Source organism: Bos javanicus, chromosome 11 (assembly GCF_032452875.1).
Source record: "Bos javanicus breed banteng chromosome 11, ARS-OSU_banteng_1.0, whole genome shotgun sequence".
NCBI classification, from domain to species: Eukaryota; Metazoa; Chordata; class Mammalia; order Artiodactyla; family Bovidae; genus Bos; species Bos javanicus.
Window position 1 is genome coordinate 49,519,663 of NC_083878.1, and position 20,476 is coordinate 49,540,138.

General features: G+C 49.4%; 2 protein-coding genes across 8 annotated transcripts in view; one reads left to right on the forward strand and one right to left on the reverse strand.

Annotated features, from left to right (window-relative positions):
- Positions 1-5,421, reverse strand: part of ELMOD3 (ELMO domain containing 3) — a 33,489-nt gene extending 28,068 nt beyond the window's left edge. For 3 of the 7 annotated variants that reach the window (XR_009739429.1, XM_061432703.1, XM_061432700.1), the window contains exons 1-3: positions 5,330-5,421; positions 3,720-3,886; positions 1,865-2,151 (exon numbers count right to left, since the gene is read on the reverse strand). Coding sequence is in view for 6 of the 7 variants with exons in the window: in XM_061432703.1 (XP_061288687.1) it covers positions 1,865-1,915 (51 nt within the window). In the remaining variant the exon portion in view is untranslated. Of the gene's footprint in view, positions 1-1,864; positions 2,152-2,236; positions 2,326-3,719; positions 3,887-5,028; positions 5,121-5,329 lie in introns of those variants that run through there. The other 4 variants (XM_061432705.1, XM_061432702.1, XM_061432704.1 and 1 more) reach the window with 2 other exon arrangements.
- Positions 5,422-5,673: 252 nt separating this feature from the next.
- On the forward strand, positions 5,674-20,376 carry RETSAT (retinol saturase). Its single transcript, XM_061432699.1, has 11 exons — positions 5,674-5,857; positions 7,990-8,172; positions 8,589-8,830; positions 9,552-9,753; positions 10,857-11,054; positions 13,221-13,340; positions 17,621-17,759; positions 18,008-18,117; positions 18,193-18,359; positions 18,547-18,706; positions 18,911-20,376. Exons 1-11 carry the CDS (start codon positions 5,689-5,691, stop codon positions 19,048-19,050), a joined length of 1,830 nt encoding a protein of 609 aa, XP_061288683.1. The 5' UTR covers positions 5,674-5,688; the 3' UTR covers positions 19,051-20,376.
- The last annotated feature ends 100 nt before the right edge of the window (positions 20,377-20,476 follow it).

Here is a 20,476-nt window from a genome sequence, read left to right on the forward strand (position 1 = left end):
TCCTAGCGCACAACACAGTGATTTGATGTTTCTATACATTTCAAAATGATCATCGTGATAAAGCTAGTTGTCACTAGTGAACTAATTTTAAATAAATTAAAGCATATCCACTTAATGAGATCCTATACAGCCATTTAAAAAAAAGAGTAAGAAAGTACTTTATAAATGATTTGGAACAATCTTCATGATATTACTATATTAAGTGAAAAAGCAAAGGGCAGAGTATACTTTATCATTGGATTTTCTAAAAAAAAAACCAAAAAACCCCACATAAATCTATTTGCTTGTCTTTATAGAGACTATTTCCAGAATTATAGTCTTCAAGGAAGTACTAACTTTGCCTCAGCAGGAAAACAGGGTGGCTGGGGAACAAGAGTGGAATATATTCACTATATGTACATCCTCATACTTTTGGATTTTGAACCATGTGCAGTATTATTTTCTCTAAGGCAGATAAAAGAAAAATAATAATAATTACGGGAAAATAACTAACAAAGGTATCATTGTTATATCAAGGCCCTGGAATCCCAGACTGTCCTGTTACTCTAATCCCGCGTACTTATTTTTGCCAACTAACACTCCTTAGACACAACTTTGATTTTTTGACTTCTTTTTGCCTTCATTTTTGCCAGAAGGATGAACCCATAAACACACCACAGCAGAGCTACTCCTCCACAACTGGCCTCCTGATGTCTAAGCACCATTATTTCCCACTTAGCTAAAGTGAACACACTGCTGCAATTCCTCTCACCTCCAGCCCTTGGGTCATGTGGTCTCGCCCCCACCTCCACCTTCTCAGTGTTTTCTGGGCCCTTCAAGATCAGTTCCATCTCCTCAGGGTGGCTGAGCTACAGTGGTTTCCTGCAGTTACGAGGGTTTCCTCAGATCTCTAAGTCCCATAGCCTCTGTATGTGGCACAAGGTCCTCTGCAAAAGACCTGTCTCCCCAGTCAGACTCTTCTTGTATACTTGTTTTATATTTCTCAGACCATCTGCACAGGACTAGGCTCAAAATGGGCTTCTCTGGTGGCTCAGACAGTACAGAATCCGCCTGCAATGCAGGTGACCAGGATTTAATCCCTTGGTCAGAAAGATCCCCTGGAGACGGGGATGGCTACCTACTCCAGTATTCTTGCCTGGGAAATTCCATGGACAGAGGAGCCTGGCGGACTACAGTCCATGGGGTCACAAACAGACACACTCGAAGGCTCAAGATACATTCTCAGTGATATCTGGTGATTCACCGTGCTGCACAACTCCCTGTAGGAGTCTGTGTGCTCAGGACTCATCGCATCGTTCTCTCCCCTCTAGTATCCAAAGATAAATGTTCTCTGGAAGAACAGTTCATCTGTCTCAGGACAGTGAAGAAAACCTCCCTGGACTCCCAAAGCACAGGCTTTGTCCCCATTCTGGCCACTGCACCCCAAAGGCTGCATTTAAGACCATTTCTGGGAAGGTAGGGAGAAACATGGGGAATACAGGGTAAGCTGCCAGGCTCACACATATCCACATGGAACTAGGGATCCTGAGGATAAACAGGTCAAAATGGGTATTTGAGAGAGAAAGGGCCAGTAAACAACCCAAACTGATTGAAATATATATTTCCTGGGAGATTCCAATTGAAACTTTTCTCCCACCCAAGCAAATCCAAACCCAAATCCTATAACCTACTTAGAAAGCAAACCATTGGGAAAGGCAATTGATCCAGAAGTAACTAAGAGCTTCTTCTAAAAGAATAAGAGAACTGTAAAGAGAATTTTTCCTACACATTTCTAAAGGTCCACACCCTCTTGATATATGCTCTCTCTTATTAACAATACATCCCATACCAACACCTTCTTTCCCAAATGGATATGCTTGCTTACCTGTCCATCTCTTAATTCTTTCTCATGGAAAGAGTGAGAGTTTTCATTCATGACTCAAACTCATTTGTTCAAGTGACTTTTGTCCTTGGGCTCAGAAAGGAGTTTAACAAGGTCTGAGATTAGAAGCTATGGGGAGAGCCTGGGATTTGACTGTTCTACCGTTGCCCTCCTTCTTGGCAGTCATTCAGACTAAGAACGAGAAAACAGTCCCTGTGTGCCATCACCAGGGTGGAGGCTTCTGTGAGTCCTGACAGAAGTCCTTGAGGACACACTCTGGAGTCTCAGCCCTGAAAAAAAAAAAAAAGATTAAAGAAGAAAACTAGTTTCATCATTCAGTTATGCCTCTGACTTGAAAAATCTTCAAACAGGTACCTCCCTGGTGGTCCAGTGGTTGGGACTCTGCTCTTCAAATGCAGAAGGCACTGGTTTGATCCCTGGTTAGGGATCCCACATGCCACGATCTATGGCCAAATAAATAAATAAAAATAAAATGATTATGGGATTTTAAATCATTAAAAAAAAAAATCTTCAAGCAGCTGTAAACATATTCCAAATAAACATGCTGCCTTAGTGAATGCCTGCCTCTTACTATCCATGTAACGGGACAGAAAGAAGGGGTCCCTGCAGGAGTTTAAGGGCTGGCTTCTCAGTGTCCAGGAGGCAGCACCACTGTAAGTGGTAGGGATCTGTTTTTCTATTTGCTTTTTAAATTAATTCTTAATTGGTGGATAACTGCTTTACAGGGATCTGTTTTTGACAATGAAGTTACTGAGATCTGGGAAATTATCTAAAAGTGAAAGTGTTAGTCGCTTAGTCTTGTCCATCCCTTTGTGATCCCATGGGCTGTAGCTTGTAGGTTCCTCTGTCCATGGAATTCTCCAGGCAAGAATACTGAAGTGGGCAGCCCTTCCCTCCTCCAGGGGATCTTCCAGACCCAGGGATCAAACCCAGGTCTCCTGAATTACAGGCAGATTCTTTACTGTCAGAGCCACCAGGAAAGTCCATGTGTCTCAAAAGGGTGAGGATAATTTAGGGTGACACATTGGTGGGTGGTCTTAGCTGAAGTGCTCAGGCTTTACTCAGGTCTCAGACCTGGCAGGGCCTAACACTCAATTCGGTTCCTATGATGGTATTAACAGAAACTCAAAATGCAACACAATGCCCCCCCTTCCTCAGTGAGCACCAGTACTGTACATCTGGCAGCTTCCTGGCCAGTGAAGCTAACTCTAAGTATTTCTTCCCATGAGTCCACCTCAGGAAGTGATTTGGGCAGGCCCATACCTCACCATGGGAGAAGTGGACATCATGAGTGCCTGTCACAACAAGAATCTGGGTAAGTGGGCAGGTGATGGATAGTATACCTCACAGACTTGGTTTACCTTTCTTTTGGCTGCACTGTGTGGCTTGCAGAATCTTAATTCCCCAACCAGGGATTGAAGCCCAGCCCTCTGCAGTGAAAGCACAGAGTCCTAACCACTGGACCACCAGAGAATTCCCCAGTTGACTAAGAAAGGCTGACTAAGAAAGAAAGGTGGCATTGCTCTGAGGTCAGCTCTTCAGAGAACACAATCTGGGTTCCCTACAAACCGGAGGCCAGGAACAAGATGGACTCTTTGTCAGGAAGCTGGATGCACTGACTGTTCCTAACACCAAGAGCCAGAATACCTCCTGATTGCTGGACTGGACACCTGGCTCACTGTAACAGGGGGAGGGCAGTGCCCTCCAGTTATAGCAGCTCAGGAACCAACTCTCTCTGTGTCCTCTGGTGCCTCAGCATCTGCCTCCCTTTCCCCTCCTTCCCCCTTGACCTTCTCAAGTGTTCTGCATATGACAAAACACTCACACATCGACCAACCTTGGGAAGATGATTGGCAGGTACGGCGACCCTGAGCTCAGGGAAGCTCTTCTATTACTGGGCTTGAATTGAATCCAGCAGTGTTGAATCATGACCAGCTTTACATGCCTGCTAGTGCTCAGTTCTGGCTGGAGCCCTGCCAGGACTCCATGAGGGACATTCACGATCTGTATTAGAGAAAGAAATGAGCAGAAACTGTCAAACGAGCAAGTACTAGAAGTTATAACGTCACTCCTAATAATATTAGGGAAGTTCTTTATGGCTGGGCCTGAGGAAATGGCCTTCCTATAAAGACGGATCCTTTTGAAATTAAGTATTTATGGTGCACCTATTGTATTTTGTTAATTAAAATTTTTTTAAAAATGGAAGTAGTGGCTATCCTAGTGGTCAGTGGCTAAGACTCCATGCTCCCAATGCAGCCAGCTTGGGTTCAATCACTAGCCAGAGAACGAGATCTCACATGCTGCAACCAAGAGTTTGAATGCTGCAACTAAAGAACATGCATGTGTCGACTAAGACCTGGAACAGCCAAATAAATAAATAATTTTAAAAAATCGAAATGTAGTTGATTTACAATGTTGTTATTTTCTGGTATATAGCAAAGTGATTCAGATATATAACACATATATGGGCTTCCCAGATAGCACTAGTGGTAAAGAATCTGCCTGGCAATGCAGGAGATGCAAGAGGCACTGGTTTGATACTGTGGGTGGGGAAGAGCCACTGGCGCAGTAAATGGCAACCTGCTCCAGTATTCTTGCCTGGAAAATTCCATGGACAGAAGAACCTGACGGGCTACAGTCTATGGGGTCACAAAGACTCAGACACAACTGAGTCTATCTACCTATCTATCTACATAACTGAATATATTCTTTTTCCGATTCTTTTCCATTACAGATTATTCAGTTCAGTTCACTTGCTCAGTCGTGTCCGACTCTTTGTGACCCCATGCATTGCAGCACACCAGGCTTCCCTGTTCATCATCAAATCCCGGAACCTCCTCAAACTTTTGTCCATAGAGTCGGTGATGCCATCTAACCATCTCATCCTCTGTTAGTACAAGATACTAAATATAGCTCCCTGTGCTATACAGTAGATCCTTGTTGTTAATTTTTATGGTGCACCCACTTTAGGAAAGGAGCTACATTAAAGGGAATAATTTTAAGTTTAAGCTTGCTGGGGCTTAAACGCTAAATAGATATTTAATCCAGAAATTGGAGCGACACTTTCAGTATAAATGCATACACAGGTAGGCTGGTTCTTTCATCGGCCTTTCCGCTGGGCGCTCCCCGCCCGCTCCAGTCCCTACCCGGCCCCGGCCGTAGGCGTCGTCATCCCAGGGCGCCCGCCCAAAAACTATTGACCAGTTTGAGGGTCCCAGAGTCGGTGCTCGCCGGCTGCGATGCGCGGACGTCAAGGGAGATCTCAATCCAGCAAGAACCCAGCCAGACAGGGGCTGCGTGGGGACTCTGGCCAGAAACTTTCTCAATTGTTCGGAGGGGAAAACAGGAAAGCGATTTGCCACCGGTCATCTAGCGAGTCCGCGGCAGAGCGCAAACCACAACCCAGGTCTCCTGTCTACCAGGATCGGGAGTCTCTCTCGGTCTTACACGTCTCAGCCTTGTCTCGCCCCACGGCGACCATTTCCGCCCCACATTCCTCCTTCTCTGACCCCCGCCCGGGGATCGCCGGCCGAGTCCCCGAGTTCCCAGTTCTTCGCTGTTGGGGTCTCCCAGCCCCGCCAGGCCTCCTCCGCGCAGGAACACGGCCCTCCGCACAGCAGGCGAAGCGAGTACGGGGAGCCGCGAGGGTCAATCTCCGCGAGCGACTTCGCCTTTCCGCCGGCTGATCAGCGGGCACGGTTGACTCCGCCTCCCTGGTGGGAGGACTATCTAACTGAGCAGAGCTGCGGCTCCAGACCCCAGGCGCTGTCCAAGCGAAAGAGTTGCAGGTACCCGGCGCCGGCGCGATGTGGGTGTCGCTGCTGCTACTGGCTGCGCTGCTGCTGGTCGTCCTCGGCAAAATTTACAAGGGGCTGTTCTCAGGCAGCTCCCCGAACCCCTTCTTGGAGGATGTCCAACGGCCACCCGCGCCTCTGGTGACCGACAAGGAGGCCAGGAAGAAGGTTCTCAAGCAAGGTGAGCGGGGAGACATCCCGGGGACCTAGGCTGCTCCCGAGCATCCTCACGGGTTAGCGTTTCCCAGATGCAAAGTGCTGGAAGGGCATCTTTGCATGTATAGGCGCCCGCTTTAGAATCCACTCCTGGCGAGAGCCTTGGTCCCCGCAGGCCCAGGGAATCGTGGCCTCTGGGTCTCGGGCATCGTCCTGGGCGAGCCAAGTTCTTGTCATAGCCACACTCAGACCCTGCCGCTTGGTATAGCCATGGCTAACGGTTTAAACAAGAAGAGATCTTCCCCCCTCTTTGACTTTAAGACCGTAACATTCTCACTTATCTTCTCCAGGGGTTCAAGGGCGTGGGAGAGCTACACAGAAACCTTTGTAGGAAATTGCATTTGGTTCATCACGGGATGTGACTGATAATGCTGGTCCCATAATCTTGCGGTTGAAGAGAGGCTCAGTGGGGTGCCTCGGGCTCAGAGCTCTTTGTTTACGGAGAATCTGCACTGTCATCTTTTAAAAAGTATTTGTGGGTTTCTTTTAGAGTTTAAAGAAAGAGTTCGGCTGCTTAATAAATAAAATAAAGACAGTATTGTTGTAAGTGGAAGGACTATTATTTCTGAAATCAGAGTTTTAACTGGACTCTGTCACTGTCTCTGTCGCAGAGAATCAAACAGGACTGAGCAACTGAACAACAAACAACAGTGATTTACTCTGTGAAAAAAGTGAAAGTAAAAGTGTTAGTCATTGTCCGACCCTATGCGACCCTGGTAGCCCTCCACGCCCCTCTGTCCATGGCATTTTCCAGGCAACAATATTGGAGTGGGTTGTCACTTCCTTCTCCAGGAGACCTTCTCCACCTAGGGATCAAACCCCAGTCTCCTACATTGCAGGCACTTTCTCTACTGTCTGAGCCACCAGGGAAGCCTGATCTACTGTGTAACCATTAGCAAGTCACTCCATTTATCTGGATTGGTCTAAAGATGAGATGATTAGTTTGTTTTTGAAACCAAGTGTTGATCTCTCGTAGTGGGTCATGATATCAATTTAGTGAGTTGCAACTAGCATTTTAAAATTCAGTCAAATGGAAAATATCAGTGTATCCTACATAGTTGTGCTAAGTATTGTGGAACTTCTTTATATTATATACTGATGTATGAAATGTATTTTTCACTGCAGGTCTTTTAAAAAATGTTTGAAAAGTTCAAAGTTTTTACCGAGTTCTCTGGCATCTTGAAAAATCCCAAAACTCAGTTCTTCTGGAGTGATCTTGAAAGAATAGATCTTATGTAGAAAGTGCCCATACAGCACCATGGGCTGTCCAGTTTGTCTTGTTTAGGTGCTTCCTCCTCGATCCCACATCCAGGCTTTCCCAGTGTGAAGGGGTGGTGCTGTGATTTCTCAGAGGAGCTCTGTCCTGCCTCTGTATCAAGATCTTTCAGAACCATGATTTGAGTGGGCTGCACCACTACTGCCTGCAGATCCTGCATTTTCTGAAGATAACCTGCTTGTGAATAGACTGTCGCATGAGCCACCATCCAGCCCCATGATACTCTTCTCTTGTCCCCCACCTCCTTGTTTTCTTTCTTCCCTAGCTCGGTCTCTGACTGCATTTATTATTCTTAGCCTGGATCATGGTCAGCACTTGTGTGTGTGTGTGATAGTTTATGAATTATTCTTTCCTTGCAAGTAGGGAAAATCCTCAGCTACATAGTGGTTTTGGTTAAATCAGTTCTGCTGCTGCTGCTGCTAAGTCGCTTCAGTCGTGTCCGACTCTGTGCGACCCCATAGACGGCAGCCCACTAGGTTCCTCTGTCCCTGGGATTCTCCAGGCAAGAATACAAGGAGTGGGTTGCCATTTCCTTCTCCAATGCATGAAAGTGAAAAGTGAAAGGCAGTCGCTCAGTTGTACCCTACTCTTAGTGACTCCATGGACTGCAGCCAGTTCAGATCAACCTAAATCACTTTGTTCAACCTTTCCCAGTGGGTCCTGAGTATGTCCTAGGTAAAATGTTTGAGATATTTTAGTGAGGAGCCCTGTGCCAAACTGCTCTAGAAATTTTTTGGAGCATCATATAAGCTAGAACATTCTGCCTTGCTTTCCACCTCATTGTCCTTTCATTGCGCTCTCCATCTCCTCCTTTGCTGCAGCTTTCTCCGTCAGCCGAGTGCCAAAGAAGCTGGATGTGGTGGTGATTGGCAGTGGCTTTGGGGGCTTGGCAGCAGCTGCAATCCTAGCCAAAACTGGCAAGCGAGTTCTCGTTTTGGAACAACATACCAAGGCAGGAGGCTGTTGTCATACCTTTGGAAAGAATGGCCTTGAATTTGACACGGGTAAGGCTGCCAAGGCAAAGGGGTGGGAGCAGGAGGTTTGGAGCAGCCGCAGTGGGACGATCCTGGGCTTTTCAGTGGTTTTGGAGGCCCAGGTTTTCTTTGCCCTGGGCACTGTTGGTCTGACAGCTTTCCTGCCCAAATTCCTTTAGAAAAATTCCAATCTGATCTCAGATGAAGGGAAAAGAAGTTAGAGACACACCACATGTATCTCCATGGTCTGACAGCTGTACCTGCTGAACTGGGCGGGGATCTAGTGGTTTCTGCTGCAACTCCCCTTTTCAGAAAGGGTGGGTACCCCCTCTGTGGGCGTGGGCTTGGCCTGTAGGACGCCTCTTTCACCTCGCTTCCTTGTTGGAGCCTTTCCAATGCTCAATTCCCTTATCTCTATCATGCCTTGTTTTTCTATTTCTCAACAGGAATCCATTACATTGGGAGAATGCAGGAGGGCAGCTTTGACCGTTTTATCTTGGACCAGATCACTGAGGGGCAGCTAGACTGGGCTGCCTTGTCCTCTCCCTTTGACATCATGGTACTAGAAGGGCCTGATGGCCGAAAAGAGTTTCCCATGTACACGGGGATGAAAGCCTATATTCAGGGCCTCAAGGACAAGTTTCCCCAGGAAGAAGCTGCCATTGACAAGTATATGAAGCTGGTTAAGGTAATACGGACATGTGTTATTCCCAACAAGGCTTACCTTCCTCATTAGTGGAGTGACGGGTGAGGGAGGCAGGAAGGAGGAACAGACATGTTTGTCTGGAACTCAGCCCAGGTCCGAGTTGACCTCTGTGCTCAGCCAGGCCCTCTCTCTGGAGCCTGGGCTCAGCAGCTGCCACTCACACTCTGGCCTGGCCAGGCTGGCTTCCATGTGGTTACATCTGTAACCCCTTTCATCTGTAACCTCACTTCATCTGAGACCAGATTGGAATTTTTCAAAAGGAATTTGGGCAGGAAACTGAAAAGCAAAAAAGGACTCATCTGAGGGGAGAATGGGAAAAAAAAGAAAAAAAAACTTAGAGTACAGAGTTTTACGATCCAAATTTAGCCAAGTTCTGCTTCCCTGATGGCTCAGCAGGCTCAGAATCCAGTGCAGGAGACCACCTGCAATGCAGGAGACACAGGTTGGATCCCTGATCCGGGAAGATCCCCTGGAGAAGGAAATAGCAACCCACTCCAGTTTTCTTGCCTGGAGAATCCCCATGGACAGAGGAGCCTGACAGGCTACAATTCATAGCTTGGAAAAAGTCGAACATGACTCAGCAGCTAAACCACCACCACCAAGTGTTGCTGGTCCCTTGGACTGTGCAGGCTGTTGGACAGGCAGTTCTGTCACAGCGGGTCTGGAGGTGAGCCCTGTTCCTCCCTGCTTACTCCCCTCCCAGGTGGTATCCCGTGGAGGCATTTATGCTGTCCTGCTGAAGATCCTCCCACTGCCCGTGGCTCAGCTCCTCACCAAGTATGGGCTGCTCACCTACTTCTCTCCGTTCCTTCGTGCATCCACCCAGAGCCTGGCTGAGGTCCTGCGGCAGCTCCCCGCCTCCCCGGAGCTCCAGGCTGTGCTCAGCTATATCTTCCCCACTTACGGTGGGTCCTGGCCTTGGGCCCTGGGAAGCCCCTGGCTCTTAGTCTTTCTTCCTGAGCCTGGTTTATTCAGTCGCTCAGTCATGTCCGACTCTTTGCGACCCCATGGACTGCAGCACGCCAGGCTTCCATGTCCTTCACTATCTCCTGGAGTTTGCTCAAACTCATGTGCATTGAGTCAGTGATGCCATCCAACTATCTCATGCTCTGTCACCCCCTTCTCCTGCCTTCAATCTTTCCGAGCATCAGGGTCTTTTCCAATGAGTTGGCTCTTTGCATCAGGTGGCCAAAGTATTAGAACTTCAGCTTCAGCATCAGTCCTTCCAGTGAATATTCAGGACTGATTTCCTTTAGGATTGACTGGTTTCATCTCCTTGCTGTCCAAGGGACTCTCTAGAGTCTTCTCCAGCATCACAGTTCAAAAGCATTTCTTTGACTCTGAGGCTGCCTAGCTAACTAAAGTGGAGCTGCTCACACTCCAGGTCCTCTTGAGCTTAGGGAAGAAATGCCTGTCTTCCTCCCTGCTGGATACCTTGATAAAAATCCCCCTCACCTGTGTCCTGGATGGTTTTCTTTCTAGTCCACACTCTCCTCCCTGGCAGCATGGCAGTTTGCAGGGAGGTCATTCCCACTGGCCCAAGACCTGGAACACTCCCTGTTTGCCTGTTTGGATAGAAAGAGGCTGCCCTGAGAATCACTTGGATCCTGGGAGGCATAGACTCAGGTTGCATGTTTTCTATTTTTTTTTTTTTTTTGGTCACGCTATGCAGCTTGCAGGATTGTAGTTCCCCAACCAGGCATTGAATCCAGGCCCCCCACAACAGGGAAAGCACCTAGTCCTAACCACTGGACCACCAGGGAATTCCCAAAGGCTGCATGTTTTCTGACAGGAACCCGTGTTCCTTTTTTATTTTTTCATTGGAAGAAAATTACTTTACAATTTTGTGTTGGTTTCTGCTGTACAGCAATGTGAATCGCCATAATTATACATGTATCTCTTTCCTCTTGAGCCTCCCTCCCCTCCCCCCACCCCACCCCTCCCATGTTCTGCTCTGAATGGTGTTGCTGCCTGCTCTTGCCTCATCACCCCCTCCTTCCTTCTATAGGTGTGACCCCCAGCCACACCACCTTTTCCATGCATGCTCTGCTGGTTGACTACTTCTTAGGAGGGGCCTTTTATCCCCGAGGGGGCTCCAGTGAGATCGCCTTCCACACCATCCCTGTGATTCAACGGGCCGGGGGCGCTGTCCTCACAAGGGCCCCTGTGCACAGCATCCTGCTCGACTCAGCTGGGAAAGCCTGTGGTGAGAGCCCTGCATCGTCTTCACAGTCCTTGGCGTCGGTAGGAGAGACTGGGAGTGGAGAGCAAAGAAAGCACTGAGGGCAGAGACCTCCAAATAGGGGGTTACAGGCTGGAATCTGCCTCAATCTGGGGCTGCCTGGGAATAGCAATTGACATGGTCTGGAAGTGAAAAGGACACAGGAAGGATAAAGGGTGGTGTGGTCCCCAGAGAACAGTATTTCATCATTTATTCAATACAGACAAGTAGTTATCCTTTAATCCAGGAGTTCCTTGAGTGTAGAGGCGGTGTCTTTTTTATCTTTATGTCTATAGACTTTAGCACATACTGGAGCCCAGTAAATGTTTGTTCAGTGACTGATGGAGTGAGTTGTAACCTGGGTGCTCCATAGGGTGGTGTGGAGGCCGCCAGGATGCCCTGTAAATGGCAGAGTGGGGCTCAGACTCTACCTTGGCTCAGGTGTTTGCTGTCACCTGAGCAGAGAGTCAAAATTCCACCAAGGATAAACTCTGCAAGGAGAGGCTCTATGCAGGGAAGGGCTCTGGTAAATAGACAGACCATCTAGGGTAACTTCAGAAGCCTCGGCAAAGGGAGGAGAGAGAGGCCTGAAGGAAACAGGGCTGGTGTGATGGTGAATTCACCAGAGTAAGCATTCAAGAAGGAGGTAATGAGTGGGTGGCCCAAGGCACCCAAAAGTCAAGGGAGAAAAGGCCATCGGTGATGTTTGAGGACGTATCTGTAGAAGAGACTGCAAAGTTCCCAGCAGTGAGGCAGGGGTGGCCATCAGCTGTGCAAGACTTTCTCTCACAGTCACAAACCAGTTTTCCTTCCAGCCGTCAGGTGGTCTGTGAACCAAGGAGGGTTTATCATTGAATTAAATTCAGTTCTGGATATATTTATGTTTTTCACATGCTATGTGATAAAAGATGGAGATAAAAGATAAGTAAATCCTAATCTCTAACTCAAGAAGTTTCCAGTCTCAGAGGGCAGATGACTGAGATATAACCAAGGTGCCGCATGGAGGCACGAACTGAGGCTGGAGGTGGCACAGGATGGTGGGACAGGGACCCTCAGAGGGAGGTCGTGATAGGTGAGAGGAAGCTGGTCAGAGGGGAGAGGAGGTCATTCCAGGTCGGGGGAACAGAATGTGCAGAGGCACGGAGATATGAAAGAGCTGAGTTTCTTTTTTCTCTTTTTTGGCTGCACTGGGTCTCAGTTGCGGCACATGGAATCTTTGGTCTTCTTTGGTCAACTCTCATCTGTGGCATGTGGGATCTAGTTCCCTGACCAGGGATCGAACCTGGGCCCCCTTCATTGGCAGCTCAGTGTCTTAGCTACTGGACCACCAGAGAAGTCCCATGAGCTGAATATATTTAGGCATCTGAAAATGTTAGGTTGAATCATAAGAGTCTGTCACATTTCTAGGTTAAAAAAATGATTGACTGTCAGCCGTTGGGGGCTTCCCAGATGACACAGTTGGTAAAGGATCCATCTGCAATGCAGGAGCTGCAGGAGATGTGTGTTTGATCCCTGGGTCGGAAAGATCCTCGGAGAAGGAAATGGCAACCCACTCCAGTATTCTTGCCTGGGAAATCCCATGAACAGAGGAGCCTGGCAGGCTACAGCCCATGGGGTTGCAAAGAGCCAGACACAACTGAGCATGAATGCACACACATGCTATTTGCATATAGTCCTATCTAATAGTTTGGTGAAAACTGTCAGACAGTCAGAGATGAGGCTGGATCCACAGAAGGGAGCACATCACAGAAGGCTGATAGGAGGGTTTGGAGTTTAATTAGAGGTTGAGGTGTCACTGGAGGGTTTAAAAGAGAGTGTGTTGGAACCAAAAACTCTGGCAACAGTAAAGAAGGACCTGGCATTTTAATGAAGGCTATCAGCTCACGGGCTCTGTCTGGGTTAGTGTGGAGGTTGGCTGGTGGCTAAAGAGAAGAGCTCCCATATCAGATAGAGAGAGAGCTAGAAAGCCAGTGGGGACTGTGGGCCTTTTGGGCCTTGTAGGCAGTGCTTTGGGCTGATCCCTCACTCTGCAGTTTTAGCTGGGGCCTACCTGCCTGGGTCAGTGTGGGAGAGATGGGGTTGGGTAGGAATGGGGGCCTTTCTTGTCTTCTTGGAGTGCACAGAACCTCAGCTAAGCTCTTGTGCCTGCAGGTGTCACTGTGAAGAAGGGTGAGGACCTGGTGAACATCTATTGCCCCATCGTGATCTCCGACGCGGGATTGTTCAACACCTACGAGCACTTGTTGCCAGAGCAGGCCCGCTGTCTGCCAGGTAAACAAATGAGTTGTGTGGCTCTCCTCCGAGTGCCCTGGACCTGCCCTCTGCTTCCAGCTGACTCAGCCTGGCTGATGCTTCCCCCAGCATCAGGGCTGCCCTTTGACCCTCCTTAGGCAGAAAAGGTGAGCACACCAATTTCTATTAATAACATCTATCCCCAGCAGGCCTCTGTTTAGGGGGTGGGATAACTTCCTTTGTCCTGCATCTTCCCCAAAGACCCTTTAGTTTTTATCTCTCATTTCATCCTTGGCAGATTTACACCCTTTCCCCTGATAACCTTAACTGCGTTTCCCTTTCCTCTTTCAAGTTTCCAGTCCCAGTTGCCCATTTCTGGTTTCCTTTGACCTTAGATCATCTCCCTGATAGTTAATGATGGTGGATTGAGTCTTAAAGGAATGGTTCCTGGGTTTTTCATTAAGTTTGCCATGTGAATTCTGCTTCCTTCCTTAATTTCATACTTGTTTGGTGTGGGGAAGTCTGGTCTGACATTGCTGTTAAGGGAAGGGAAGGCTGGAGTGGAGACGAAGGTCTTGATATCGTTGCTGTGGGCCTTATTTGGGACCTAAGGTTATGTTTTCCTGCCTCTGCAAGGAACCAGCTTTGTATTGGTGCTGAGGCTGCAGGGGTACCCTCCTGGATTCTTCTCCTGGAGCCCTGCTCTCAAAACCTGGGACCCAGATAGAAATAAGCCTGAGTCCAGTCATCTCTGGGTTTCCCAGGTGGCTCAGTGATAAAGAATCCATCTGCCAGTGAAGGAGATGCAGGAGACTCGGGCTCAATCTTTGGGTGGGGAAGATCTCCTGGAGGAGGAAATGGCAACCCACTCCAGTATTCTTGCTGGGATAATCCCATGGACAGAGGAGCATGGTGGGCTACAGTCCATGGGTTTGCCAAGAGTTGGACATGACTGAGCACGCACACACATGCCAGTCATTTCTACTGCAGGCCGTGTCCAAAAATAAAAGCCTGTGGTTTTGTGTGGGGAGCCATGTCTGTGTGCGAGCTTTACCTTTGTCCTTGCATCTGATCCTCAGCTGCTGGGTAGAGCTCATGTTGATGGCAGGGGAAATGGAGGCACATAGGTGAATCGCTGCCCAAGGCCCACCCAGCTGGAGGCAGCCAAGTGGAGAGGAAGAGGCTGATGTTTCTGACTCCTAAGCCTGGATTCCTGGTCCCCTCTGGGCTGGAAACGTGGGGCTTCCAGAGAGAAGGCCTTACTAGAAGGAGGAGGAGAGCAGATCAGCTCCCAAGGGACAGAGTGGCTGAGCCAAGGTTAGCTGGGGCATCACCATTTGGAAATGGAGCTGGCAGCTCCCAATGTGATTGAGGGATGGAGGCCGCTGGCCGGGAAGGGGCCAGCGATCTAGGAGGGTGAGAGAGAGGTCTGTGTCCAGGCCTCTGGCTGGGGTGGGAGGTGGGGAGTAAGAGTAGCCCAAGATGCGTTTGGGATGGAAACCTTGGTGGAAACCTGAGGAGGAGCCTAGAGCCCAGTACAAGGAGCATCCACCCTGGAGGGTGGGCCTGCGGCTGCTCTTGGGGAACCCGGGAAAGAGACCCAGTAGAAAACTGAGGTCTTGGCTTTCCTGGTCGGCGAGAGGGTCGGCGGCTGTGACTGTCTCTGGGGTACAGGACGTGTACTTGGGAAACAGGCCCTCAGCCCTTTGCCTCCTTTCGCTGGGCCTCGGCCAATGTCCACTGCCAGCAGAGGCCTTCCCTCTCTCAGGCTGGGTGAGCTGTGTGGCCTGAGGCAGAGACCGCCCAGTGGCCTTTGGTACTTCCAGCCTCCCTCTCTCCCAGGACCTTTGAACCCTGACGCTGTCTCCTAATGGCCCTGGCCCTCATCAAGTGCACGTCCTCAGGTGACAAAAAATCCACGAGAAAGAGAATGCAAATAAATGACATGGAGTAATTGGAGGGACACCTAAAAAAAAAAAAAAAAAAAGCGAAAGTATTTTCCTGCCTAGAATGATTCCTAGTTCCCTTTGAATCTAAAAGGCATTAAGAACATAATTTGTTTTTTGTTTGTTTGTGTGTGCTCAGTTGTGTTTTGCTCTTTGCAACCCCATGGACTATAACCTGCCAGGCTCCTCTGTCCATGGGATTCTCTTGGCAGGAATACTGGAATGGGTTGCCGTGCTCTCCTCCAGGGAATCTTCCCCACCCAGGGATTGAACCTGAGTCTCCTGTGTCTCCTGCATTGGCAGGTGGATTCTTTACCCTAAGCCACATGTGTAAAGAACATAATTTCTTTTACACTTAATGGTCATACAACCTAAGTGAATAAGGAAAGGACCCTATGAGGGAGTTCTGTATTTTCTGGAAACTGCTTTCTGTGTTTAGAGATACAGGGGAAGATTACTCTTATATTTGTGGGCTCTCCTTGTTCCAGCTAGTTATTGTTTAGTCCCTAAGTCGTGTCTGACTCTTTTGTGACCTCATGGACTATAGCCTACAGGCTCCTCTTTCCATGGGATTTCCCAGACAAGAATACTGGAGTGGGTTGCCATTTCCTTCTCCAGGGGATCTTCCCAACCCAGAGATCGAACCTGGGTCTCCTGCATTGTAGGCAGACTCTTTGCTGACTGAGCCACCAGGGAAGCTCCACCTTAGTCAACCTCTGGCCCCACCGAAAGACAGTACATGGTTTTGACTTGGTTATTCCACTCCTACCTTCTTTCCCACCCCCAAATTCTATTTTGGTCACATGGTGCTGGATGCAAAAACAAAAAAGGGAGCTTGCCCCTCCTTCACTGGCAGGTACAGCTTCCACTGCTCACATGCATCTCAGCCCTGAGGACAGTCTCCTGTGCCAGCACCCTCCGCCCTCCTCCTGCCTGAAGGACCGGCCACCCCTCCCAAGTGGGAGCTGGATGAATCCCAGTTTGAGAACCTTTCAGACAGTGGTGGCAGTGACGCTCAACCGAGAGGCTGCAGAGACTCCTGGGATTCCTGATGTTTCCAGCTGTTTGGGGTAGAGATTCTGACAGTTCTGTCTCTGTATCAGAGATGGAAACAGGATATCTTGTGGCCTTGGGGACAAGGCAGTGCTGGTTGGGGTCGAGAGTATGGAGGTGAGGTGGTCAGACCGAGGGAGTCTTTGTGAATAGGAGTGCCTTTCTTAAATTCTGGGGCTGAGCTTGGACATTATTGAGGATGTTTTGAAGAGGACATTTGTTTGAGCGAGGAACACTCACTGACAAAATAAGTAAAGGAGCTGAGGCTGGTCTGGAGCAGTAGGGTTTGGTCTCATCATTGTGTGACTGATTTGAGACCCAGGGTTCTTTTAATTGATTTTTTTATGGAATATAGTTGCTTTTCAGTGTTGTGTTACTTTCTGCTGTAGAACAAAGTGAATCAGTTATATGTACACATATATCCCTTCGTTTTTAGATTTCCTTCCCCTTTAGGTCACCACAGAGCACTGAGTAGAGTTTCCTGTGCTATACGGTAGGTTCTCGTTAGTTATTTATTTCATGTGTGTGTGGGGGGCAGGGCGGGGGGTAAGTTAGTCGCTCAGTCCTGTCCAACTCTTTGTGATCCCATGGACTGTGACCTGCCAGGTTCCATGGACAGAGGAGGGAGCCTGGCAGGCTATAGTCCATGGAGTTGCAAAGAGTCGGACATGACTGAGGGACTAACATTTTCACTTTTATCCATTAGATGGTTTGTATTCAACTTAATACTGAAGCCAAGGCTTGTAACAGACTGCTGTTCACAGCCGTGGCCTTTGTCATGTGGAGCCCTGTCCTCTGCTCGTATTGATTTATTGGCTGCACTGGTCTTTGTTGCTGCACGCAGGCTTTCTCCAGTTGTGAGCAGGGGCTACTCTTTGTTGTGGTGCACAGACTTCTCAGTGCAGTGGCTTGTTTTGGAGCATGGGTTCTAGAGCACAAGCTCAGTAGTTGTGGCACACAGGCTCTGAGGTATATGGGATCTTCCCCAACCAGGGGTTGAACCCATATCCCCTGCATTGGCAGATGGATTCTTTACCACTGGATCACCAGGGAAGTCCCTGCTCTTAACTTAGACATTAAGGTGACAATGGGACCATGACACAGATGCTGTGAATGGCTCAGGGAGCTGGCCATCTCTGCTTCTCAAGGCATTCAGAGCAGATGTCTGGGGCCATGGCCATCACAGGCAGGAGACTGAGGAGCAGGCCGAGTTGTCCAAACAGCTGAGGCTGCAGATGAGGCGAGTGGGTGTCTGCTGGCTCCCGGGGTGGTGGCAGATCTTGGTGGTCTCCTTTTCACGGCCCTCCTAACCGTCTGCAGGTGTGAAGCGGCAGCTGGGGATGGTTCGGCCCGGCCTGAGCATGTTCTGTGTCTTCATCTGCCTCCGAGGCACCAAGGAGGACCTGGGGCTGCCGACCACCAACTACTATATTTATTTTGACAAAGACATGGACAGGGCGTAAGGCATGGGTGTACATGTGCAGGAAGGGTAGCAGCCTGGTCCCCCAGAGCCACAGATGCTAGGGGGGAAGCAGCAGGATATAGGATGGGAGGAGATGGGCAAGAATCTACTCTGAAAGGACTTTTTCCCACCTGGGCTGTGCCTTGGCTTCATCCCTTGGGGGCACCTGGGGATAAGCTGTGCTCGGGGTGGGGCTGGTGGCTGTGGGGGACATGGCCAGGGCCAACAGCCCCTCTCCTCCCCAGGATGGAGCACTATGTCTCTCTGCCTGGGGACAAGGCCGCCGCGCACATGCCCCTTCTCTTCATTTCCTTCTCGTCGGCCAAGGACCCAACTTGGGAGGACCGGTACCCAGGTGAGGCTTGATGTGCTGGGGGCTGGGGCTTGGGTCGGGAGGGGCGGCAGCAGTGACCTGGCTCTGTGTCCCCAGACCGGTCGACAGCGATCGTCCTAGTGCCCACCTCATACGAGTGGTTCAAGGAGTGGCGGGACGAGCCCCAGGGAAAGCGGAGCAGTGCCTACGAGAACCTCAAGAGCTCCTTTGTTGAAGCCGCTGTGTCGGTCTTCCTGAAGCAGTTCCCACATCTGGAGGGGAAGGTAGGAGGGCAGAGTTGGTGGTCGGTGCATCTCCGCCCCTTCTATGGGGCTGGGAATGAGGCCTGGGGTGACTGAGCTCCAGGGGAGCCTATGCTGGCTGGCAGCTCGTGCAGGGGCAGGGAAAGAAGAGGTGAGGGTCTCACAAGGTCCCCCTCCCACTCTTCGGCCACCTCTTTTGCCTCTTCAGGTGGACAGTGTGACTGGAGGGTCCCCACTGAGCATTCAGTTCTACCTGGCGGCTCCCCAGGGGGCCTGCTACGGGGCTGACCATGACCTGGGCCGCCTGCATCCTGGTGCAATGGCCTCCATAAGGGCCCAGAGCCCCATCCCGAACCTCTACTTGACAGGTATGCTGAAGGCCCCATCCTGCCAGGAAAACTGGGACCCTGGGCCTGTCAGTCAGTCCTCTGTTTCTGTTGCCTTGGTGGCTGAGGACCCTGGTCCTGGTCTGAAGGCATCTCTGTGGCCCTGGCTCAGGGGCCAGTCTCCCCACTGCCCTGCTTGGAGGTGGGGCGGGGGGATGCTCACAGGCCTCCACTGTTGTCTCCCAGGCCAAGATGTCCTCACCTGTGGGTTGACTGGAGCCCTGCAAGGGGCCTTGCTGTGCAGCAGTGCCATCCTGAAGCGGAACTTGTACTTAGACCTTTGGAAGCTTGGCTCGCGGATCCAGGCCCGGAAGAAGAAGAATTAGTTGGCTCAGGGAGGAGTCAGAGGAACTGGCACATCCCCTGCCTCACCTGTGTTTTTCTGCATTAGTTCCTTAATCACGTAAAGCACTCTAACTATTGTTTCTCATTTCTGGATACAGGTCCAACACAGATCTAGCATAGATGGTGGTTCTTAAACTGAAGCTCTTTCACACCTTTTAGAACATGCTGTTCCTACAAAACGCCCAGCGTGGGCTACTGACGTGGGTGGCTTTCATGGCCTGTCAAGCTGCGCTCTGCATCCCACACCCATACCTCCTAAGTCTGAGCCATCAAATGGATTATTCTCATCAGGTGGCTAGAACCCCCGAGAGCATGGGTCAGCTGGAGCAGGGGGGTCCTGTTGGCCTGAGGCTTCTCCTCCCGTTCCCCCTTAGTGCCTCAATGCAGGAGTTCTACACAACAGAGAGGTGTCTGGTGAGCATGGTTTGGCTTGTAGTTCCACAGGCTCAGAGGATGCAGATCCTATTTTTCTGGTTCCAGTGGCTCTTCTGAGAGTGTGGGGAAACTCCTGTGATATGGTCCATGTGGATGTGGGGGCTGGCAGTGGACAGGACGTGTTAGTTAGCAAGGTATATACGTTATGGGAGAACATCCAATTCGTATGCAGCTGGGGCCTAGGCTTCCTTTTGATTGGAGTCACGCTGGGTTCTCACTGTGTCAGCACCAGGATACCCTCCCAGACCTCAGGGCCTGAGCACCAAGGTGCAGCTTCCCAAAATACACAGCAGTCAGGGCAGAGGCCTAGAAAGACAGCTTCACTGGGGTTGACACAGGCGGAAAGCATTCCAGCCAAGGGTACAGCAAAGGACAAACACTGGGCGGTAACGAGTCTATTATGACGAGCAGCCCAGTTACCTCTGACCTAGAACCAGGGCTGCCTGGTGAGGAGGAATGGGGTTGGAAGTAAGGATCAGGTCATGGAAAGTTACAGAATGTGTGCAATGCCTGGGAATGCATTTCCAGTGTGTTGGAACTTACATGGGGATCGGGTGGGAAGGTGAGTGAAGGTGCTAAAGGTTAACAAAAAAAAAAGACCTTTTCCTTACTAACATGCCTTATGTCAGTCAATTTTAATGCAGTACTAATAACCTTAATATTTTAGAGGGGGATTAAGAGGTACAATATAATCATTAATACTAAAATAACTTCATATGGGGACAAATGATTATAGACTTATTGTGATCAATTTTGTAATGTATACAAATGTCAAATCACTGTGTTGTACACCTGAAACTAATACAATGTATATCAACTATACTTTTTTTAAAAAGAGGAAAAAATTAAATTTAATAATTTTATAGCTCTAATATTTGAAATTTGTTTTGGTTTCTATGCAGAGATACAAAACTACGTGGTGATGGCATTCACAGAAACTCAGTAAAACATTATATGGAAAAATACTTATCG